This window comes from Haliotis cracherodii, unplaced genomic scaffold (genome assembly GCF_022045235.1).
Source record: "Haliotis cracherodii isolate W230 unplaced genomic scaffold, xgHalCrac1.p SCAF_2, whole genome shotgun sequence".
Lineage (NCBI taxonomy): Eukaryota > Metazoa > Mollusca > Gastropoda > Lepetellida > Haliotidae > Haliotis > Haliotis cracherodii.
The window spans coordinates 4256048-4280988 of NW_027266275.1; the positions used below are offsets into that span (position 1 = coordinate 4256048).

A 24941-nucleotide genomic window follows, 5' to 3' on the forward strand; every position below is an offset into this window, starting at 1 on the left:
TCAATACACCATTTAAGCTGCTGCTATAAAAAGTAAAGCTATCTTCACCATCAAAGCAGATTTTACTTTGATTGTTGCTATCCACAAAAGGTAATGGAGACAAGCCTTTGAGTAATTAGCGATAATGTCTTCCTCAATGTTTATCAATTAAGTGTCTAGCTTAATCCCCCATTGTTTACAGAGTTTTATTACAGGTGCAAAGGCATACAATAGACTGCCGGGGCGTTTTATGTTCCTTATTCCCTGTAGTGACTCCAGGCATTCTTTTGATGAAGTAAAGAGAATGGCTGGCAGCAATAAAAGTTCCTCATATTTCCATTTGGACTGTTATATAATTCTAGATGAAAGAGGAACTTGTTTAATACCTTATATATGAATGGTTGTATTGAGCACACATCAGCATAACTGTTTTCTTTTCTTTAAAATATTTTTTAATCTCTGATGTGGGTTTGTCCTTGCCCCAAATCCTTAATCTACTTCAGAGCCCTGACATTAATTCCATACTTTATCTTTGACAGTGGTAATGTAACTTAGTAGAACTTTGTTCTGTCTTTGTATTATAAATGAAAGAAACTTGTAGCCAAGTGTTAATAACAACCAATGCTGACTTTTTCTAGCCAAGTGTTAATAACACCTAATAGACAATTGTTCTGTAAATGAGCAGATTCCAATATTAATAGTGCCTCAGTGCCAGAATCATGTGTTTTATTTGATATTGGTGCTGAAACAAAAAGTGGTACTACAAGTACCAGAGAGCTTCAATATTACTCCCTTTCTCCCCTCGGGTTGCAATAATGCTGAATTCATACAATCAAATCTTCAAACCAAAAATGTATTAGTCAGTTTCTATTTATTTTTCATATGGCCTGCAGCAAATTCCTGGGTTGGTCACCTTTCAATTGTATGACCACAACCAAGATCAGCGTTTCCTTGACTTGGGGGCCATATTCACCATATCTCCCTGACTGGGGGGCTATATTCACCGTATCTCCCCGGCAGCCCTGAGTCAGAACAACTGGACAGCCAGCTAACAGTTTCAAGCTTCACTGGAGGTGCCCTTATTGTCCCTTGCTACCATTCAACCCAACTAAGACAGACCCTCTACACAAAGAAAGTCAGCCCAAGGCAAGCCTTCTTAACCTGGAGCAGTCTACCGGGCTAAGTTGGCTGCCCCATATCTTTTGTTACCAGTTTTCTCTCCCAAGCTTGCTTTGCAGGTCCTATCCAGCTCCTATGAATGAAACGAGTCCACAACTCACTGATCAGGGCCTTGTACCAACAGCCAATATGGCTTCCATTTTGAATCCTCTCTCTTCCCCAGGAGATGGGAGACCTTCAATTTGTTTTATCTATCAATCTCAGGATTCAAAACTCAGAGCAGGTGCCCTTAAGGTTGTGATAAACCATCAAAGAGTGTCTAGTGCATCAAATGAAGGGTACCAAGCAACAAAAATTCAGAGGGTTGGAACCCGTTTCTCATGAAATGTTAAATTTGTGAGTAACTTGCAATAATAAATACTGATAAATAATCTGGAATTTTTAATAGTTCAAAATCATTTCAAGAACATGGCAAATTATTGTTCTTAAACCACTTCCATATTTAGTTTAAAAAAATTATTTAGATATATAAAATTGTTTAAATAATACAAGGAAAAAAAGATATATATGTTATTGTGTTCTCATCATACACTGTCCATAGAGTAACCCAATTGCCATTGCACCTTTCTAACCTAACATTATCCACACGTCATTGCAATGTAGTCAGGACTAACACACAAAATGTCCCATCCTTTACTTCTCATCAAATTTACCAGACTGTCTGTGTAATGATACACTAGTACAGGACATACCTCCTGACCTCCCCACATTCCTCGGTGGACTAGTCTGTTGTGTGAAGATTGGACAGTGTCTACTCCAAAAGAGGGGTGGAAACACTTACACCAGATTTTTTACATTCTTACGGGAGCATCAAAAGGCTAAGAAGAGACAGATAAGCAAACAACTGCAAAAACACTTGATGGTAACGCTAGTAGTTTCTTACACAGAGACCTCTCCACAACAATCTGGATGTATTCTTGAAACAGTTGATAGAAATCACCACAAAGTGCCAAGTCACGTTATCAGTTTGTGAATGTGGGCCCTCCTCCTTATTCCTCAAAACTATGTCGTAACTCACTGATCAGATGCCTGGAAGACCATGCAGACATCTCACCTCTAGCATTCACACAAGACGTAAAAAATCTACATACCTGTCATTTCACAACCTATTACACATCAAACATGTTATGCTGACAAAGTTAAAAAAATATTTAATGATTTTAACTCTTGGTATGAGCTAATTAACAAAATTTCACAAAATATTAATCACATCAAAATCTCTTTTGACATTTGGGATAAAAAGAAATCATTTTACAAACAGTCTTTCATATTGCCCCTTCCTAAGATTCATCTCCCTTTCATTTCGCCACCCCTTTTTTCAGAAGATCGTCAAAGAGACGAGGTTTTGTCATCATCTATGTGGAGTCTTTTGACTAACGCTGATTTGAACCATAATGCTCTTCATTCGATTTTTTGGAGAAAATGAACTGACAACAGAGGGAGAGCAGACACTTTAATGCCAAGATCACTCATTGTATCGTTGTTTTCAACAACATATTACAAAGAAAGATGAGGCAGGGTTGATGTTAACAAGTTAATGGAAACTCGGGTTGGATAAACCTTCGAGGCAAATTAGTCTACTACTTGAAAGCTACTGCTGGACTCCATTCTCAAGCCATGCTCTTAGACAAACTACAAGAAATCTCATAAAGAAAGCCAGCACAAAGAGACATTTACAAGCATTTGTGTTCCATGACAAGATCAAACCAAAGGAAAGTTTAGCTGAACAAGAAAAAGAAGGAGTATAGTCCAACATGATATATAGGCCTGAGTTGGAGGACCGTGTTCTCTGTACTACTATCAACACAATCTCACTGTTGTGGGCCAATCACAGGCCTGCACTGGACCAGGTAGAGCTTTTGAAGATCAAAGCACCATGCTATTCATTAGATAAAAAGCTTTCCGCTATGGAAGTGGCTAGGCCTTTTATAAACAAGGCATAAATTGCTTGATGGGGGCTGGCCTAGGCGTTTGAAGTTTGCATGTGTGTTAGGCTCGACTGATTGTCAATGGCAAATTGATCGCCAAAGAGGGTAACATAATGGGGCGCTTCCCAGTCCCTCTGCTTCAAAGACTGTCAGACAAAAGCCTGCTCACATGTGGATACGGCTCGTAATCACCCGCCATAGTAATTTAATTACTACAAAGAAACATATAACATGAGTCGTGCTCATGTTTAGGAGTGGGTTTTCGGTAAAGAACACCTTTCTGCTCCATGAACAAAAGGATACAGAGAAACAGATATGCTGGATGGCATAAAATACCACAGCAAAAGTTTTTAATTCTGTGTAAGGGAAGACAGAATATATCTGTTAGAAGTGACGTGGGTTTCTGGTTCGGGATATAGGAAACCTTTAAAAGCCTGTGTACGGACATCAAATAAGTCATGAAAATATTGGCTTACATCAATAAATGAAGTTTTGGATTTCAAAGGGACTTGTCTGTATCGAGCACATTTCTTCCTAATGAAACGACAAAACATATCTTTTTATCAAACATGAAATTCTAAGCCGATTACTTGTTTGTTTCTCTGTTCTAAAACCATGTTAGAATTTTATCGAAGGTTTATGCACATCCTTTGTTCCAACTTCAAACAGAACTGTCCTCAGTGGTTATATTTCAGGGGACATAAAATTGCAAAATAAATTGTTTCCCAGCAATTGATGCCTTAGCATAATGTTATTCCCTATGTTTTGATATCATTATTTCTACAGGATTCTTTGATTCAGAAATATGAATCATGGGACATGTCCGAATAGAGTGACTTTAAAAATTGATAAAAGAAGAAAAATGAAATTGAATAAACCTGCCCAATTTAATATTCTTTTTCCTAAAGTAAATATAAATCATCACAGTCCAGCACACACAATAACTGTCATGTAATCTCCCAATTTAATAATTCTCATGACTTATAAGTTCTTGAAAAAGAAAAAAAACACCCAACTGAGCAAAGCAGTTTTTCTCGTCAAAATTGCCTTTTCTCCTCACAAATTTACAGTCAAGATATATGTTAAACGAATTTCTATGAAGCGTCAATGCTAAATCCCTCAACTGTTGAATTGTCATTGAAGCTTCCCATAGCACATGGGAATGAATTCATCTAGTCTGTTCCGCTTGAATGATCAAACACTGGCTAGTAAACTAATATCACCCTGCCTTCCATCTCTGCTTATGATCACTCAACCGGAACACGATTACTGGGGGCCCCGACCATATTTTGTGTTCAACAATGGTTGAATGTGGACATAAAATTTTGAAGATAAACTAGCACCTCTTTGTTATCCAGGTCAGGCCATCTGTCTGATGTATTCAAAGCACCCATGCAACCACGGGCAACATTGTACCCAACCTCTTACAAGTCACCTCTGATGAATAATTTTTCATGTTTAATGGCAAAAAGCAAATCTTTGATAAATAATTCTACTCTTTATGCAAGACTCAGTGACTGTTGTACCTGACCAGGTTTGAGCTTTAGGAGAATTGTTAAAAGAGCATCTCAAATGTTTCCACGATATATTATTTATAATGCTTTATGTACACTTCAAAGAGAAGACATTGGATCATGGCTGACAACGATTGATTCCTCGTGATCAAATATTAAACATCTTTCAGACAACTGCAGTGAAAAGATTCATAGCCTTCCAAATCACAAACATCTGTTCACATGATGGAAAAAACACTTTGCAGATGTAAGTGATGACACTCTTTTCTGTCGGAAGATAAAATGGCAGAGGTTTTGGAAACACAAAAACAACGCTCTTCTTATCTTATTTTTTCAAAAGATAACTCATTTCTCGGATTTGTTTGATGTAAATAGACAGCTGATCTTGCCATTTGATAACAACAAAAATAAAATCTTGACATTAATATTAATCACTTTGAACTTCTGGACAAGAGAATTTGAAATGTTCAAAAACACGATCTCCAGAAAGACATCGAAGTGGCCATCTAAACAAGACAAATTGTCACTTTCACAGTGAATCTACTAAAGACACTTGACATGGAATGCTCTGTGAAATTAAGCGTGGAATGGGTGGGCGTCTGTCAAATTGTAGGCGTATATCAAGTGTCTTAAGAGCTCCTTGAAACAGGCCTGGTGTACACAAAAATATATCTATTTTAATTATTGCTTTTTGTTTGTTTAACACTCAGAGCTCCAGATAAGCTGCGTATCTGCGTGAAATCCGCATCAGAAATGCAGAAAGACGCATTAAAATAAAATCCAAGTGTATCAAATACGCAATGAACATTACAGATACACTACAAAAATAAAACTTGTGCGTATCATCAAAATATTGTGAAGTAACCCTGCGTATTCGATTAGCAAATCAGCAACTTATTTTGAAATTATAAACGGGCATTCTGTCAACCTTGCCAAACTCCACAATGACAGTTACATCATGATCATTTGCCTTCACACTTTCTTGTGGAAGTATCGTGGTATTTTTGAGTCCTGTAAAGCTCTCGAACCCACATGGCACCAGTTTGCAGGGACTAGAAGAATAATGTTTAAATATTTAACTTAAATACCCACATGTGTAAAAACTAGTGGGTAACAGAAATTTGAATACCCAGATAGAATTACTGATACCCAATGGTTTTAAAATGCATGGGTACAATACCCATAACACCAAAAGCTTATCTGGAGCTCTGAACACTGCACTCAGCAAATTCCAGCTATATGAAAATGGCCTTCTAAACGATGAAGTCCGGACAAGACAATCCAGTAATCATCGATATGTTGGTGAATGGGCAGAACGCTCTCTGAGGTTGGATACAATATTCTGTAAGTATCACATATCCCTAAAATACGTTCCATAAGACCTGCAGCTGTCAAACTAGTGGGTGATAGCCTGAGCATTTATCCTTAACACCAGGAAAGATATCAAGAGGCCCTGCATCCCGAAATTACCTGATCAGCCATTGTATCCAACCAATCCCCTTTGTAGTTACGTGTATTATCATGGGACATTGGTCTATTTTTCATTAGAGTGCCAACTATATGTATATCACGCTTTAAGATGGCAATGTTACTTACATGCTGCTGTCAGTGACGGACATGGTGTCGTCAGTGAGGGCGTCACTCGAGAGAGACTGCAGTTCGCTGTCTTGAGCCGAGGCAGGTGCGTACGACACATGGTTTGGGTAGGACGAATGGCGAGAATTACAATACAGTGGGTACCTGAAAAAAAAATAATTAAATTTCATATTGAATCAAACTAGCATGAACAACATGAGTTTGGAAATAAATAAAACTAATGGTAATATTTCTCTGCAAGTGCAACAGTGTCAAGAGTATCAGTCTCAATCCCTCATTTATTAGTCCTGCACCATGACCGTGGAATATATTTATTTTATGAAAAAATAATAATAGCATAGGGATTTTTTTTATTTTTAGAGTCAAGAAGGATATTGTGTAATAAAGATTTCAGAGACTAATGGTTAGTCTACTCATTTATATACACCATATTGTATATGTATATTTATTTAATAAATTCCACAAATATCAAAGTTCACCTAGGAATTGTTGAAACACAAGGGTAGAACATGTGAACTTTCGATTTACATGCAGTCTAAGTTTCTGCAGACGCAAGTTTAAATGTCCATTGTCCCAGTGATGTTCATTCTAGTGTCACATGGCTGGCGCTCATGTTTTCTGAATACTTATATCTCAATCCATGCAGTTAATGGAATTTATAAAAAAACGTCAAAGCTGTTGATCAACACTTTAGACCAGTCAGCATGGACGATCAAAGCAGCTTGGTTGTTTGATAATGGGGATAGCACAATAGTATCTGCTTGTGTTATTGACAAGACCCCATCAAGTGGAACTTGACAATGAGCAAGGCCTACCAGATATCCATATCATCATAAGCTCCGAATTAGTTACCATTGATGAATAGCGGACATAAAAGATCAAAACCAGACTTCAAAAACATTATGTATTATGATTAAAACATAAATGTAGAATACTGGCCTAATCAATATTCATACTGCAAGCGTGCGCTTCACTGCTTTGAAGATCAAAAGACATTGGTGGCTGTTTTGAATCAAAATTCAGATTCCAGTGACATTTTATCAGGAAGCTGCTAACATGGAAGTTGTTTATCTTAAAGCTCCTCAGATCACGTTTTCCTGCCTTTACAGAGAGCACTCGTTCATATGAAACCCTCCAGCTGACTGACCCTACACCTTCAAGATGGATGAGCAATTTATACCTGAACCGTTACTGGAGATAATACGGTACTTCATTAACACTCTTAGCGGTTTATTATACAAACAGTAGTGTTATCACATTAAACAATTTAATTTAATGTTGCCATCCAACATACTTATCTCGATATGTATGCAAGTTAAACATGTAAACAATTCAGAAAGTTTTAAGCAGTGCTCATGCTTGGAAAGATTATCACAGACACATGCATGGTCTGGTGCAGCTAGCGGTGGAAAGAACCAAGACATTTGCTTAACTTGGATGAGATAAAAACCAAGTCCACTATGAGACAGCTGTGACAGTTCATGGCCACAAAAGGGTGCATATCAATGTACAGTGGAGATAAAAACTAATATTGTCTGGACAGAATGCAAGGATGGGATAACGTGAAAGTAAGACAGGGAATATGACAAAATACAATAGGGTATATATGGAATTGGTTAATATATAGCAGGTAGGAGTAGGGAATATGATAAAATATAGCTTAAAACTTGTAAGAAAGGGGATATGATAAAATATAGCAGGGAGGGGATACGATAAAAAAGTTCTGGTGTACATGTTGTAGGTGGGGCTAGTTAAAAAACATCAGTAGGGGTAGGGGAACCACAAGGTAGTGTTGAGAGGGAGGGAGGAATATGGAATAGTACAGATCTGGGAATGGATAGAAGACAATATTGGGCTTGAGGATGTTTGAAGGGTTGAGGTGGCGAGGATACTCCAAACATAATCCTTAGTTTGGAAGGGGTTAAATCTGACGACGCATAGCTACAGCTGGACAGGGGTATTGCTATGTCAGGGTTAAGCAATGGAATGGTATTTGTACTTGAGTAATGAGGCATCTATGATCGCCTAATTGCTCAAATTAAATCATCGTATGAAGCAATATTTCTAATGGCAATATCAACAGAACTACTGAACTTCATAGAGTAGGCACATCATAATGTAAAATGAACGAACAGAACAGTAAATAGAGTATGGAGGTGCTCGTGGCTTGAAAAGTGAAGCTAGCATATTGAAATGAGGAAATAAAACTTCAATCATGTGTTAGTGTTTTGCAGCCTGAGAGAAAAGTAGCAAAAAGCTTTAACATTAAACTGAACAAACAGCACATGTGTGGTAAGTGCATTTTGCAAGAGACTCAAACCAAGTCTACTCACTGCTGTTTAGATGAAGGGCTACAAGAAAAATGTAGATTTATATACTTGCTGTAACTTCTCAGACATTAATTATGATGACAACATAACTCACTGAAGGAACTATACTGAACAAAAAAAGGTTAGGGATCATGAATATATTTGGGATATTTCTTGTAGTGAGCAATGAGCAATTAAAAAAAATATCCCCCAAAATATTCTTTATTCCTAACTTTTTTGTTAAGTGTAGATGGTCTTTCTAACTTCTGATCAAACATGTCATAACATATAAATAGCTTGAAACAAACTTGATTTCCTTTCAGCTTAAAGGTCCAAACATCCATTGAACTTTCTTGACTCTACACGAGCGAGGGTTTAGAGTATAAAAATGACAGTGTTTGGTAACATCTCATGTGTATCACAGTGGGGAACATTGAGACTGCTGTACTAAAGTCTTTATTGTCCATGTGGAGACACCAGTGAAGGAAGAAAACCAGACATTTATTTCTGTGCAAAACCTTTCAATGGGGATTTATCCATCAACTCAAGTTCAGTAATAACTTTTTCACAATGATTGCAAAAAGACAAGAATTCAAAGACTCACCCTGATATCGTTTCTGTCCTCTTAGCACCAGACGAATCACTGCGGTAGGATTTATGTGAGAGAACTTTATGAAACAAGGGTGGCCCCATAGTGGTGAATTTGCTGGACTCTGTGTCTAGTTCCTTGTCCTCTGGTAAAGATGGCAGGGGACCGGGCTGGGACATGGGTCGGGCACTGTTAGAGCCACTGGAGTGACTGGACTTTGGACTATCACCGTAGGACTGAACATATTGCACATAAAAATCAGAGTTCAAGAACGCGGGATATGTCACATTTCTCATATACAATTCAACTTCCGTAGCAGCTGTGTCATAAATATACTGATCCACTGCCATTTTCTTGTTGATTTTGTCCGAAATTTCTTGTTTTGTTTCTTTTAACAAACACCTCACGCCATCATTGCGTACGAAATGCTTGTAGATGGCCTTGACTAAAGAAGGGATATTGGTGCTCTGCGCACTCTTGCGCTTGAGTCCCTGACATGCGAACCAGAAGTCCACTTCCAGCGCACCACCACCCTCCTTATCCAGGTACTCCTTGAAGAGCTGGACGCCATCGCTGTCACTCAGGAGGTGGTTCAGATTCTCCGCCCACTTCAGGTGGGGTGGGGTGCTGTTCTCGGTAAAGGGTGGGGAATTGGCGGCACTACCTTCTGGCTCATAGCCATTCGGAGCTTCCATCTCTTCATGGTCCAGCTTTTGTGAAGAGGTACAGCTTGATTTCTCAAGATTCGATTTTCGCGGCGTTGCAGCTGGGGAATGACTTACCTCCCCTTTGTTCGAGGCGGCACTTTTGGTACTTTTAGTGGACGACTGACTCCTGTTACTCTTGTTGGACAAATGACTTTTGTGGGAGCCTGAGCTTTGTGTGGACATACCCCCATTTGACTGAAGCTCATTCTCCTCCCCGGGGACTGGCGGTCGCGGGGCAGATTCCGTGAAGTTGTTACCGCCGGAGTCATTGAGAAATTCATACACTTTGCTTGTCATCCTCGTTGGGACTCAGCATCTCCCATGAGGCCTGAGTTTGTCGTGCTGCCACACTGTCTTAGAGCCACATCTGAAAAGACGACAAGATGAATCATTACGTTCCTGCAGTATCGTTGTCAACTTCTGACAGATTTCAAATCAAATATGACCGATCGTAAAATTGCCCGAGACTCGGTATGACCCAAAGCATTTTTCACCAATCAGATATTCAATTGTTCAAATTAACCCACCAAATCTGATAGGGAGACATCATTCATTTCAAAAGATAATAACGACGTGAATATCAAATGAATTAAACTTCAAAATCTAATATGACACTGTCTCCAAAAACTTCCATTCTCTTATTGATCAACACATACTTTGCTCAAGTCTAAGCCAAGTCCACACTGTACATCTCCATCGAGGAAGAATGTCTATTTTGGCACAGGCAAAGCTATTTTTTATGTTAGCAAAGGATGAAGCTGACGATGGTCGTGTAGTCACCTTCTCTCAATCAATGCACAGTCCCGCTATCAAGCAAACAAGCTGATTGGTCATCGCTTACACAGTTCAAGCTTGCTTTTAGCATCAGAGAGCATGTTTGTGTGGATGATTTTGGATTTTTGACCAAAACTCGAGAGAACCATGCAAACAAAAAGAAACCTTTGAAATTCTACTTGTGATGTACTCCATGTCAACTGACCCTGCATCTCATTGCTCCCTCCTAAATGATGAGGACACAAAATAAACTTAACTGCATGGCTTGGATGGAGTAACATTAATAAATAGTATCATGTCAAAGTATTTTTCTGCATCCAAAGATTATTTGATACAAAAGCTAAAACTTCATTCACATTTATCTTAATTTTCAACAATTTTTTCAACTATGACTGACATGCATGATCCTCGAATGTTGCCTCGAATCCGTTTCATGTCTAATTACTGAAACCTTTCGAACTAATTTATTAGCTGACACTTATATTGATTGATTGATTATGGCTTTATGCCACTTTTAGCAATATCAATATGTCAGAGGGGGACACCAGGACACCATGGGGCCGACACATACATATTTTCTTACCAAGAAACAAGTTGATAATCACAGATTCACTATTCCCAGCGGCCACATATGATTCTCAAATAACATGCTAATGGAATTGCTCTAAATCTTTGTGAAGCACTGCACATGTGTATTCAGTAGATCTCTTAAAGCCCTGGTTTCGTGCAAGTAAACTCAACTTTTTTAAAACAATAAACTTCCAACAATACTAAAACCATTTTGACCTCAAACAAGGCAGCTTTTTTCTGATAGTACAGAGACGTGGTTCAACTCAAGGCTGTTTGGATACCACTGACTTCGTGGCTCCACAAATCATTTGATTTATGCTCTAATACTACTCGCGATCTCAACTAAGAACAGTTAAGAACCCTGAAATCTTTGAGACGAGAGGCCTAGCCTTTAAAAGAAAGTCCTACCAAAGTGAATACCATCAGTAAAAGAAGAAGTAAAAGACTTCCACCAACCCTACAAGCTTGACCCGAGAAACATTACATTAAAATCTAAGCTAAAAGGTTTAGTTCTGTAGCCATTCTCCCTTTGACGTTGTCAGTTCCCAAAGATACATGTGGAGAGAGGCTTTAGGAATATGCTTGCAGTTTGGGCTTTGATGTAAGGAAGAATGTTCTCTACTGTAATGAGAGGGCTCAGTCACCCAAAGCACTTCAAAGAATCTCCAGTATCGAGATCTGTGCTGGGGAATCCTACATACAGCCATATGTTTGCAGCCTTGCCCACATCCAACCAGAAAAAACACAGGCCAACTAAGACGAGTGAACCTCGTGACCTCGGACAAAGGGAGGGAAATCCATCTCTTTCACTGCCATAAACAAGGGCATAATTCTGGCTCCTCTTCGTAGTGGCCTTAAGTGACATGGGGGGGATCTTTGACAAAAAAGACATGTTGTATACACTCTCATGACAGGAAACTGAAAGCAAATGTTTCTCAAACACGCTCAGTCCATGTAATTGATGCATCACAGACTTTCACCACTTCACAAGATAATTTGCACTTAGGAGTGGTTCAAAGTCATCAAAGTATGCTTTAGCTTGATAAGGATTTCTTAAAACCATAAAGCTGCAATATTAATTTCCTATCCAACCATGAAACACTTTGACAAAATCTTCCTTTGGTGCAAAATAGTCCACATGAAGAGACTAACAGCTTGCTAGGAAAATTAAGACCATTTCAAACTTTTATGAATAAATTCTAGGTGTTCTTTTTCATTGATCATTTCAATGATTCACACATTTTCCAACTTTTCACCATACATACTGTTTTGATCAGTTCATGAAAAATATAATCACCTCTACAACAGATGAGCAGGAAAAATATACATCAATGACAAAAATTCAGGGATACAGATGGAGATAGAGATGACAACTATTCCATTAGTCCTACTAGTGAAAATCTAGAAGGATGAGTTATTTTATCCCCAAATCTTGTTGTTTTACATACACTAGTCCAAAATAAATGGCTGGGGATGACCAATGGTGACGACCCCGGAAATCCCATGCAATCTATGTCATTTCCTTTACACACGTATAAACAAAAGTGCGAAACACATTAAACCTTCAAAGCAAGTATTCAGTATGACATACAATTAGCATGGAACAATATTCCAGCAAAATGTTGTGTTAATCTATTTCTGTAAGCTTGGGGAGACATCAGCTTGCCAGCAAGGTTTAAGCTCAAGAAATGGCCCGATCGATGGTGCTTGTCCCTGCGAACCTCATTCACACAGCCTATCAGTAATGCTACCCGTGTCTTCCACAGGCACACCACCTATTGTTCAATCAAGACTATTCCACTCGCTAGCTTGCAACATGCAACCTGTACTCATTAATAGCAGATTTTGTCCTATTCCACGGAATAAAATATGGCAGAGCTAATACAATCTGCTACAAAGCATAACACCACTCTCTGTCTCCTATAGGATATCGATCTTATATTCCATGGTTAGGACAATTAACTTTGTCATTGGTGACCTGTCAACTCTTCCTCAAGGATGCATGCTCCACAGCGATTAGTCTTAGCATGATGTAGTGTGTATGTCATCTCTCACTGTCACAACACAAGGAGGATATAGCAATTTATAGCATGTGTACATCTACTAGGTGATTATGGACTGTTTACAGACAATAACATTCCAGAATTCACATCTCGGATCTGCTGACCTTTCATACAATGTCTTCTGAAGGCATTTACAATTTTTATCAAGAATTTCAGCCACAATAAAAAAAACATTTCCATGTAGGAGACAATATGTGATAAACTGACCTTTATAACCGACTGAAATAATTAATTTCTCAGTGCAAAGTCTACACAAACAATTGAATAGTGAGACAATGGATTTCACACCAAATAAGGAATATAACTTCTGCATGCCTTCCTATGACTAACGAGTGTATATGGGTGATGGAAAACAGAAACATTAACAAACAGAGCTAGATCTGTTCTCACTTGACCAGCCTTTGCATTCACACAAGGAATAATACATCAAAGGGCATCATATGTCCAATGTGTTAAAATCCAATCACCAGTTCATGTTAATCAAAAGATTAGTGACACGCGAAGCTTTGATGCCTCGTTACAATTGTTAATATTCCTTTATTCCGCCAGCAGGAGCATCATGTGACAAGTTAACACATGGTCAGTGGATAACGGACGTATCAACCTACACAAAGATCAGGACTATCAAGTTCTCATTACAGACTTGCTATCTCAAATTATACGATATCTCTAACAAAGATTCACATTCATAATGGCAGTCTTTATTGTGTTCTACCTTTTTTGGTTTTAATCCATTAATTCACTACACAGTTTGTTCTTTGATATTCAAGCTTGTAAATACTACGAACTTTGCTTATTTGGAAAGGAGAACTTGATATCTGTCTCTCTATGCATATGGCTGGTTTAATAGAAGCGTGACAGATTAAGGTCATCATCTGAATTTATTTCATCTGGTCAATAAACGGGATGAAATACCATCTCACTTCAAAGGGTTCCAACACAATTACTTATACATACATAAATTTCATCTCGCCTAGTTCCTCAGATGTTTCCAAATTATGCATAAATTCATCTGCAAATATAATTTTAATGACTGGCAAAGAATTAATGGAAAAGCTGTAGGATACATTGGACATTTCTCTCATTGTATTTGTAATTCATTATAAATATTACAGACCCATGGGAATAATTCGTGCAATAGTCAAATAAACCAATTTAGGTCTGTATGTGTAGTGTGAGAATGTAGAATCTTTGTGACACCTCTGTACAGTGTCACATGGGTAACCGCTGCACATATACATGTATGCATTAACATTCATTCTACTGTTACACCATCTTGTGAAAACATTCAAAAATAATTCCACTATAGAGAGTTAAGGAACAATTTGACAGGAAATGAATTTATGAATATAATAATATTAATAGTACATTCATAAATTATATGACAAAGCCACACCCGTCCTTTTTTTTAAGCATTTCTAAATGCAGGCTGTAGAGGTCCGTCCACCCTTCCTCATATGAGCAGACCAGCATAATATCAAACAATACATCGGACTCCTCATCAAGGATGCCAAGACTTAGTTATCAATAATAATGCTGTTATGACAGTGTCTAAAACCACAGACAACAGGAAGGGGAAGTGGGGAGGATGTGGCCACCGAATTGTTCAATGAAACACTAAAGGTGCGTCACTGTAGTAGTATGTGTGTCACACTTGTGAACGAGGAGACACAGAGGTGAAGTGGGACTGTGGTATGTCATAATGGCACGGTGGTATATAGTGTCTCACTATGGTATAACATGTGTTATTGTGATATATAGGATCTCACTATGGTATAACATGTGTCACTGTGATATATAGGGTCTCACTATGGTATAACATGTGTCACTGTTTTGTTTGATGTTTAACGCCACACTCAGCTGTGACAGCGGTCTGTAAATAATCGAGTCTGGACCAGACAATCCAGTGACTGACACCATGAGCATCGATCAACGCAATTGGGATACAATGATATGTATCATCCATGTCAGTGAGACAGACGTGTCACTGTGGTATATAGTGTCTCACTAAGGTATAGCATGTGCGACTGTAGTATTATAACCTGTGTCACTGTGGCATAACCCATGTCTCAATGTCATACCATGTTACCATGGCACTGTGGTAAATAGTGTCTCATCTCCCTAAGGTAAAGACCAAAGCACAATGCGTGCTGTTTCAGTGTTATAACAGCAAATGTGTGTTGTGTTGAGTCTGGAATAATACTAAATGTATGAAGCGTGTCAATGCCATGCATCATTTGCAAAACATCCAATGTCTGTTCCTGTCAGATATACATGAATGTTGCATGTCAATGGTGTTCCTGTCAGATATACATGAATGTTGCATGTCAATGGTGTTCCTGTCAGTGATACATGCATGTTACATGTCAATGGTGTTCCTGTCAGTGATACATGAATGTTGCATGTCAATGGTGTTCCTGTCAGTGATACATGCATGTTACTTGTCAATGGTGTTCCTGTCAGTGATACATGCATGTTACATGTCAATGCTGTTCCTGTCAGTGATGCATGCATGTTACATGTCAGTGGTGTTCCTGTCAGTGATGCATGCATGTTACATGTCAATGCTGTTCCTGTCAGTGATGCATGCATGTTACTTGTCAATGCTGTTCCTGTCAGTGATGCATGCATGTTACATGTCAATGGTGTTCCTGTCAGTGATGCATGCATGTTACATGTCAGTGGTGTTCCTGTCAGTGATACATGCATGTTACATGTCAGTGGTGTTCCTGTCAGTGATACATGAATGTTGCATGTCAATGGTGTTCCTGTCAGTGATACATGAATGTTACTTGTCAATGGTGTTCCTGTCAGTGATACATGCATGTTGCATGTCAGTGGTGTTCCTGTCAGTGATACATGCATGTTACATGTCAGTGGTGTTCCTGTCAGTGATACATGAATGCATGTCAATGGTGTTCCTGTCAGTGATACATGAATGCATGTCAATGGTGTTCCTGTCAGTGATACATGAATGTTGCATATCAATAGTATTCCTGTCTGTGATACATGCATGTTGCACGTCAATGGTGTAACACCAAATGTGTTTGCATCAGTGACAAACTACTGATATGTCATTGGTGTAACACACAGACCCATTCAATCATGAAGTGTATAGAATATCAGTTATAAAAGAATATGACACAGTTGATATCTTTTTCAATTTAACTCCATGAAAACTAACACTGACTGGCACCAACAAGAACAATGATTAAATTCACAGATACAAGGACAAATTGTAATGCATTGTCGAGACCACCAGCTGATACACTGAAATACTATCCCTCCCTACAGCCCTTCAATATGCCAAGCCCGGGATATAAATGATGTATACAATATCTACCCCAGATGCTACAATGTTTTTAATTTCATATCTACCCAGCTGGTGTCCTATGGTGAGATGGGAGTGTGTTATTACCTTTACCAATAAGATCAAAGCGATCTGCCAAACCAATGACAGTGAAATAATTTCACAAAATTTCAGCTTTTGTTATACTGTGAACAAATGTTGCTGCACAGCGAATAAACATTGCCATATTTCAATTATTTAGCCATATGGATTATGATGAGGTTCCGCTATTCACATCACACTGTGTTTAACCATGATTCAATTGAAAATATCCCTTTGATGATGGTCCATTTTTTATTTACACGATCCCCACTGTGCAACATCTGGGTTTCCTATTTCAATTAAATGAAGATAAAACCACATTGTAATCGTCACGGTGATTAAACTATACTTCATTTATTTTTTACATCTGGAAGATCAAAGGGGCTGTTGTACTCTATGAAACCAGTTGCACAATAATTGCATGAAATGGTTGAACCAGTATACGATTTAGCAAATGGTTTGAATATTAACACCAAGGCATCAATCCCGTAACAATGTTATTTGAGCATTGATAAACATTGCACTTAGATTAGAGGGTATTTTCAAACATAAGAAGGTAGGAGGATATCAAATGTTACAGTCAATACTGGGAATCTACAATTTTGTCTGGTTCAGCACCACCAGTAGATCATTAGCCATAATGGATTAATTCGCCTTTCATCTATGGGAAACATCAGCTGGTACGGAACATAAATGACACTATTTATAAAGCGAAGATATATATCTAGAATTAATTGAAAAACAGATCTATATTAATTGGTATAAAAAAATTGACTATTCAAAACCTTTATTGTAAATTTATGGTAATTATTTCATTATCCACCATAGTAAAATACTTTTATAGTTATTAAACCTCACTTTCAACGGAAGGAAATGTACTTGTCCATAGTACTATTGACTGTCAGTCCAAATAAAATACTTCACTAGGAGACTGAGACAGGCGACCTTTTCATATCCCTTGACTTTACCACTCTATTCACCCCTGAATAGTAAATGTAACAACCAAACACCAACTGTGACATAAAGACAGTACCTAGTCTGTGTGACAAGGGTTTCACCAGCAGTACCAGGTAATATAGGTGTGTATTGCACTGGCTAGAGAAAATGTATCACATTGTGAATCAAGCTTGCCTGTGTGATCTATGTGTGTGGTCTAAGTACATGTGTTGGGAGCCCTGATAGGAGGAGGTCAGAACAGTGAAAGATTACTACTCTAACATACTGGCAACACTCTGGCAATATCAAATATCATTGCATCCATTTACAAACAACCCTGGAGCAGTCAAGTCGAGATAAATTCTAAGATGTTTCTTTTCACTGGCCTGAGTTAACCAGCTTGTCAATAAACAAGAAAAAAACAACAGTAGTCTCATTGGTATTGCACAGGCCATTGAGCACGGGCAATGCCTGTGTTTTCTGCCAACCATAGAACAATAGGATGCTAGCTTTAGTCTACCCAATAAAGGCCTGTGTGACCTAGTAAGGTTGTGGCAACAGTCCCGACCCCTAGGATGCAGGTCTGACCTAGCCGAGGTTTATCTCGCCTACTCCCCGTTACATTGACTCATTAATCTTTATAAACTGCACGGGCTATATCAGACTATATACTGCATTTTTCCCTCCAGTAAATCCAACAAAGCACTTCGTGTATAGGAGTGAGGTCTAGGTGATTTGGCAATGCCCTCTCGATGGTAAATCGTGCTTTCTAACCCGATCATAGAAACAGACACTTTCCCCCTGGAAAAGGGGATCGTATGACGTTATACCAAACCCAAAGCGAGCTATCTCCTCGTACCACAACTAGCTGGCGCTACGGCCGAGAAATTTTATGGCTACTACCTCCGTTTCTGTGCTGCTTTACGACCCCCTCCTTCTCCTTTGACTAAACTGGAGGCCACCGGCACCTCTGAGTTTCACAGCAAATCGTTTTCGCAAGCCGCTCACCCCAGCTCAAAGCTAACATGGCTTCATCACAAAATGTTTTTCATATTCACCTTTCTACCAAACATCTCAGCAAATATGCACCAAAGATTATAACCCGTCGATACAAAACGCATACCTTGGAAGAAAGCAAGACTTATCGGCCAAAACAGATCAAAGTGGGAAGCTAAGACCGACTCCGTGTGTCCGCCATTACACTCAATGCAAATGGCGTCGCCCTGTATTCAGACAAACGCCATACACACACGAGAGACTGTTATCCAAGAAGCATTTATAAAAGTAATGAAATAAACTTAATGTACTATTAACCTACTACAACATAATTACAAAGACATGCTCATCAGCATTGCTCGGAAGGGCGTGTATCGCACGTACGGACTATTTGTATCATTATACATTGAAATTAAATGCATTGATATCCTATAGCATTAATATTACCACTATTAAATACAGTTAACATTAAACAATATATAGAAGTAATATAAATAAATAACAGCCATCCTTTAAATCCAATTATGATACAATATATTTACTGCAGTCTGCCCGTATGTGATAAAAGGTAAATATACACCTAAGTATAGAAGTATATAAATATAAACACTGTTCCATAATATGCAGTTAGCGGAACTGTTACAATAGTGTACTATAAAGAGTTGACCAAGTGCGCCGAACACAAACACTATTAGTAATAGCTATGCTCACGCTTAGAAACTCCCCGTTTCCAAAAATATATATACAACAAGCACATGTCACCCAACCGAGATTCATAATCAATAACAGCGCTTCGTTGCGGGAATAAACTCTGATATATAAACAAGGCATGTCCAAGATTGCGATTACATGTTATAAGTCTAGTGATAACTTACCATATATACATTGTAAACAATAGAGGAATATAGCACATGTAATTGAAGCAGGTGTATCTACGGTATCCAATAGAGTCCACCTGGGCAATCACGGCACACAATCAGTGTAGATACGAGCAACACTTATTAGCTGTGGATGAGGCGATGTACTCCAAAATCCAAATCACACATGAACTATAGAACCTCTTCGAAGGGGTAATCACAGCTAGAAAATCCAGTGAACGACTTTTGCGAATAGCAAGCTTTCCACATATACGATTCCGTGGCCCCGCTAGTCCGTACTCGACGCTACATGGAGCATTAGGACCTGCATATGGCGACCGACCTAAAGCTCACCGCATGGCTTACCTTATCCACTCACATTGTAGACAAAGGGGAACCCGGCCTCAAAACATCCATGGGAAGGAACAAAAACGCTGATAGAGATTTGAAAAGTTTGAATCTATAAGATCAAAGCCACATGCCCGCCGCCGACAATCCCCATACACCGTGACGTCACAGCCTTTAGAAGAACCGCACCAATCAGCGCGGAGATAAAATCAACATTGAGAAAAATGCCCTGGGCGAGTCCAAGTGGCAAAGGGATGTCAGATTGTGAATTATATATATATTACCACTCATATTAACCAAACCACACTCCATATAACTTACATATGATATAAATAACGTATTTGTTAAATATATTCAATACTTTATCTAGCATACGTATAACAATGGATTTTGAAACAAATACAGCGCAACCTGTCTTCCCTTGAGACGTTGTTACAATTTGATAGCTTCCGATAGCAACACGGAGTTGGGAGAGTTTGGAGTCTTACAGATTCACCGTCAATGTTTTCGCTATTCTGGTCCCCCCAAACGTACTAAAGATATATTTTTCGCCATGCCACCCATACATATAGGTTTAAAGGACATAAAAAACTCCATTTCTTCAGCGTATACCGTGTTTCATGCAAGAAAAGAGGGTAATTCGTTCGGTATTGGAGATAATACCCTTGCCCTTATAAATTACACATGTTTGCCGAAAGGTCCCTTTGATGTACGGTCACTACATTAGACACAGCTGTAAATCAAGCCTGTGGTGACGCCGCCGAAACAGACCAGGCTGGCTAGAACGCCTTCAGCACTGGTGAACTGGTTGTCACAAACATATTGAGTCGTGTTGGGTATTTACTTCAATGGGGTGACTCCTACTCGCTCAAGATAGGACACTTTTCGAAGACTTTTTACTTTTTGGGCACCTCAATGTATTAAATCTAACAATTTTCATCGCGGCCGATTTATCACGCTGGCAATATGCCACCAAATGTTTTACTCCGCGTCCCTTTCATCTGCTGGGGACAGATGTTTGTACTATCGGCGCAGCACAAAGACAAGGTCGAGTAATTAGTGAATACACAAAGGGATCGCAACATCAAAGGAAGCCGAGGTGTGGTCTATTGTTATGGTCGGAGCGCCGCTTGATGGCTGATTGGGGGAAAGGCACGAGTTGTGGGGTGTAAAGTGGGCGTGGTCCCGCGCGGTACTCCAAGCGGCTCGGCTATAACAAGTTGGGCTTTAATCTTTCAATACCTGTCATCTCGCTGTGCTTATTTTTTACACTTTCGGTTAATTAATTAACTAATTCATCAAAACCAACCCGCGGCGGCTTTGATGTAGTCGTTGGCTCATGTGTCTCACTCCGCTTCAGAGAATTACGAACTTCCTACCTAAGAGCGGTTATAGAATATGGACGATTAGATGGCTAGAAAAATAGACGGTGACAAATTGGCGAGGATTGTCAACACAGTCAATGGCGTAATGTTGTTAGAGTGTTTAATCTCGATTTATGCTACTTTGAATTTTACTTGATCCTACAAGTCTTTTGATCTTTTCATTTGAAGCTCTTGATCAGTGTTCTTAATATCGGATTAAGCTTTATGTGTTTATTTGATGTTATAAGCATAAAATCAAGTTTGTTTGGTTTTATTTGAAAATATGTTTGATATGAAAGATCAAAATAATCCTTCTTGTCGCGTATGAATAAAAACATAATAGGATTAACTCCTGCCTCTGAAAATAAAAAAAGGAACATAGCCCATACACTTTTTTCGCCTGATATAAACCGATACATGAACAGATTATGCGTACTCGAGTCATGTGTAAGAGCATCAAAGAAGGTTTCGTAACGTAGGTTCATTTCCCAGAAACCACTTCAAGCGTTCATAAAATGTCTTCCTTTAACTTCCTGCTTAAGTGATGTATAGCGCTCGGCATGCGGATTCAGGAAAGTCGTGAGGCGGCAAACATCAAAGGAATGACGCACCTGCCGGTAGCACCTGTCCAATCGCAGGAGGTTAATGTTACCATACGCGGATCGGGAAGTGCAGTGGCATGGGACCAATCTTCCTATCACATCATTGTAAAATGCGGCATTGTTTACATATTTGGAGAGCCGGTATATAATTTACCTTAATTTATCTTAAATTACATTGAATTTCATTACGCCAATAAATCACCTGACACTACCCCAATTATTAGGTTAGTATTCTGATAAGATCGGTTTCAGTTTTATTTTGAGTGTTGGTAATGAAAATTTCATTAAAAGCCTATGGCAATCATTATATGAACATCAAACTAAATATTCCCACTGAGATCAGAAAAGTGATAAAATAAGCGTTAATGAACAAACTAAGAACTTCTGAACTGTGGTTTATGAATATGAATACATACATTTACAGTTTCCATATTCTCTCTATAAATCAATTTATAATAGCATCACTGGTAATAAATATGACTAGCATAACTATCAGTAGTTTCATCAAATATATTATGTCCATCCCTTATTTATCTGACGAATTAATAGTGTCAGTCCATAAATGAAATAAAGTAAAACGAGAATGACATTTTAAAAGATTAGGAACAATAAATTTACCTGAGAGAGCACTGCTACAGGAAAACGCTCCGTATCTCCAATGATCGCTGTGCGTTTGTGACGCGAAAACATTAAAGTATCTAGAGTTACGTCCCCTTATCGTGATACCGGTGACTAAAAGGCGTTTCTTTGGTCGATCATAATGCATGGCCAATTAAGCATCAAAGGCCCCCCTCAAAGGCTGCTGTCGATCGGATTTCAAAGATTAAAGCAGTAATGTAACAAGCTCGTATAGATAAAATGGAATAAATTGCACGCCACCATATATAATATTTCGTTTTAAGTTATTCTTCAGATCTGAGACCCGAGTTTCAATTTGTTAGAAAGGGATAACTTCATTAATTAGGGTTGGGAAATAAGGGGATTTCATTTCAAACAAAATGATCACAAGATCGCCCCTGTGCAGGTACAGACAGCGACAGTAATTGTGAGGCATGAGCGATTAAAAGAGCAAAAGCATTTATTTCAAAGGGGACATAACGTTGCCTAATCTACGTTATGAAATTAAGGAACTTTTCTTCTTCAAATGACATGGGACTTTGTTTCTAGCGGGTTCTTTCATTTCTCCGTCTGATTTTATGTCGGAGATGAGATGGAAGCGTGCGCTTTGAGGAAGGAGACGGGCGTGTGGAAGTCTATTGTGGATAAGCTGTAATTTAGAATGAAGAGTACGCAATTTAAGCATCTGTAATGAAACACCAGGTCTACACATGAATATTTCAACGGTCTTCGTGGAATTATAGTTCGAGATAAAAGTGTCGTCAGGGTATTTATATAAATGGGCATCGACCATATGTTGTATTAAAACCTTTTTAAAACTGTTTATGGGCATGAGTTAAGTGACTGAAGTTAAATTGATTTGAATTAAAAGCTAGCAAGGACATCACGTCAACAGCCAGTTGTCTATAGGCGAACATGGCCTCGCATCCCCATGTTAAAAAAATAGTTATTATATATAATCTATGTTGCTAAAAAAATCTTTTGTTTGTGGATCTTTCTGCGGGTAGATACATCACTTGGTAATACGGCTATACCTGTGCTGACATGGCAATTAAACTATTAAATTAATCTATTATCTGTGACCGTAAACGGAAGAGTTTTATAAAAGCAGTTGTTTTGCCTGATATACTCGTTTTCTCCACATTATATACTTCACTTGATGATGCTTCCTGCGCGATGTCTCTACGCGGCAACCCGGATGTATCTGGGGCGCCAGGGGGGTAATACATACAAGGGAGGTGTGGCGTTTTGAGTTCGACTCCCCTACATCAGTTCATTTCAAATGAACAAAAAAAATGTGTGGACTGACATTTAGTCCCCAAAATAAAAATATCTTATTTGAACAAATATGTACAAACTGAAAAAAATCAAATCAAAATGGAGCCCAGAACAATCCCTACTAGAGCTGAGACAATCTAGACTTGCCCAATTATTCTTGGACTCCTTTGTTAATATATTCTCTAGGGTCTGGGATACAGACTACTTGCTGTGCTAATCAGATATGTTCATTTATATTATCGGGGCGGTCGGGTAGCCTAGTGGGTAAGCAGGTAAGCTCGTCACGCCAAAGACCCGGGTTCGATTCCCGACATGGGTACAACGTGTGAAGCCCATTTCTGGTGTCCCCCGCCGTGATATTTCTGGAATATTGCTAAAAGCGGCGTAAAACCATACTCACTCATTTATATCATTATTTGAAACAAAGCAATCATTTTAACTTGTCAAGAGGCACATATTATCCTCAGGTTAGACATATTATTCTATCAGAGTTTGCTTTTGAAAATGTATATAATTGTCCCCAAATTTGAGATATATTTTCTGGGTTGGGGTTTGGTGTTCTGAACGGATTGTTTTATTTTCCTAAGTTAATGTTTTGGATCGCGGCCCCTAACCCTATGCTATAGCAGCATACCATTTGGAATATTTTTTTTTTTGGTGTGTCATCGTACCCAGACGGCGTGGAGCGTTGCTCATATTATCAACCATTTGTTTGTCTTGCACATATTCGATTACTAAAAGACCGCCGATATAGGTTGAATATTGCTGACTACGGCATAAAACAACACAAAAAGGCAAAACTGGTAGCATCACTCGTATCGGATTCTACTTACGTACCGATCTACGTCCTTTCTGTCAATCATTGGTTTGTCTGAACCAGTGCTGATTATTGCCGTCTACGACCTACAGCAAAACTCGTTCACTGTGAGAAATACACCCCTAATTGATCATCCCAGGGATACATAGCGTGATTCTGTTCCCCAAAGGAGAAATATTGTTATAACAATTTATTTACAGCTAAATACGTCGTTCATTTAGAAACAAAGAAACGTTGTCAGGTCTGTAACACCTGGGGATTTAGGTAACCTGCAGGTGTCTTCGTAGATGCCCTGCTTCACACCTATACTCACGTGTGAAGAGAACACGGACACCTGCGTATCGAGGATGACTCTTCTGCCTAATTGCATAATGATACGTGCGAATCACAGACTGGAAACTGGGTGAGAATAATGGCCACAGTTGGTGGTCGTAATATGCGACTAAATAGATCGAGTGAGATCAAGCGTGAAATTGTATTACCATGCTTTGCAGACAATTGTGACGTCATTGTTACAATGACGTCA

The 24941-nt window shown here is 38.7% G+C and overlaps 1 protein-coding gene across 5 annotated transcripts in view; it reads right to left on the reverse strand.

Moving 5' to 3' along the window:
• The window catches only part of LOC139469533 (axin-1-like), a 32401-nt gene extending 12509 nt beyond the window's left edge, over positions 1–19892 (reverse strand). The window contains exons 1-4 of one of the 5 annotated variants that reach the window (XM_071251724.1): positions 19768–19892; positions 9110–10168; positions 8530–8547; positions 6197–6340 (exon numbers count right to left, since the gene is read on the reverse strand). In XM_071251724.1, coding sequence (XP_071107825.1) covers positions 6197–6340; positions 8530–8547; positions 9110–10098 — 1151 coding nt within the window. In that variant the 5' untranslated portion in view covers positions 10099–10168; positions 19768–19892. The other 4 variants (XM_071251722.1, XM_071251723.1, XM_071251725.1 and 1 more) reach the window with 4 other exon arrangements.
• Positions 19893–24941: the final 5049 nt, after the last annotated feature.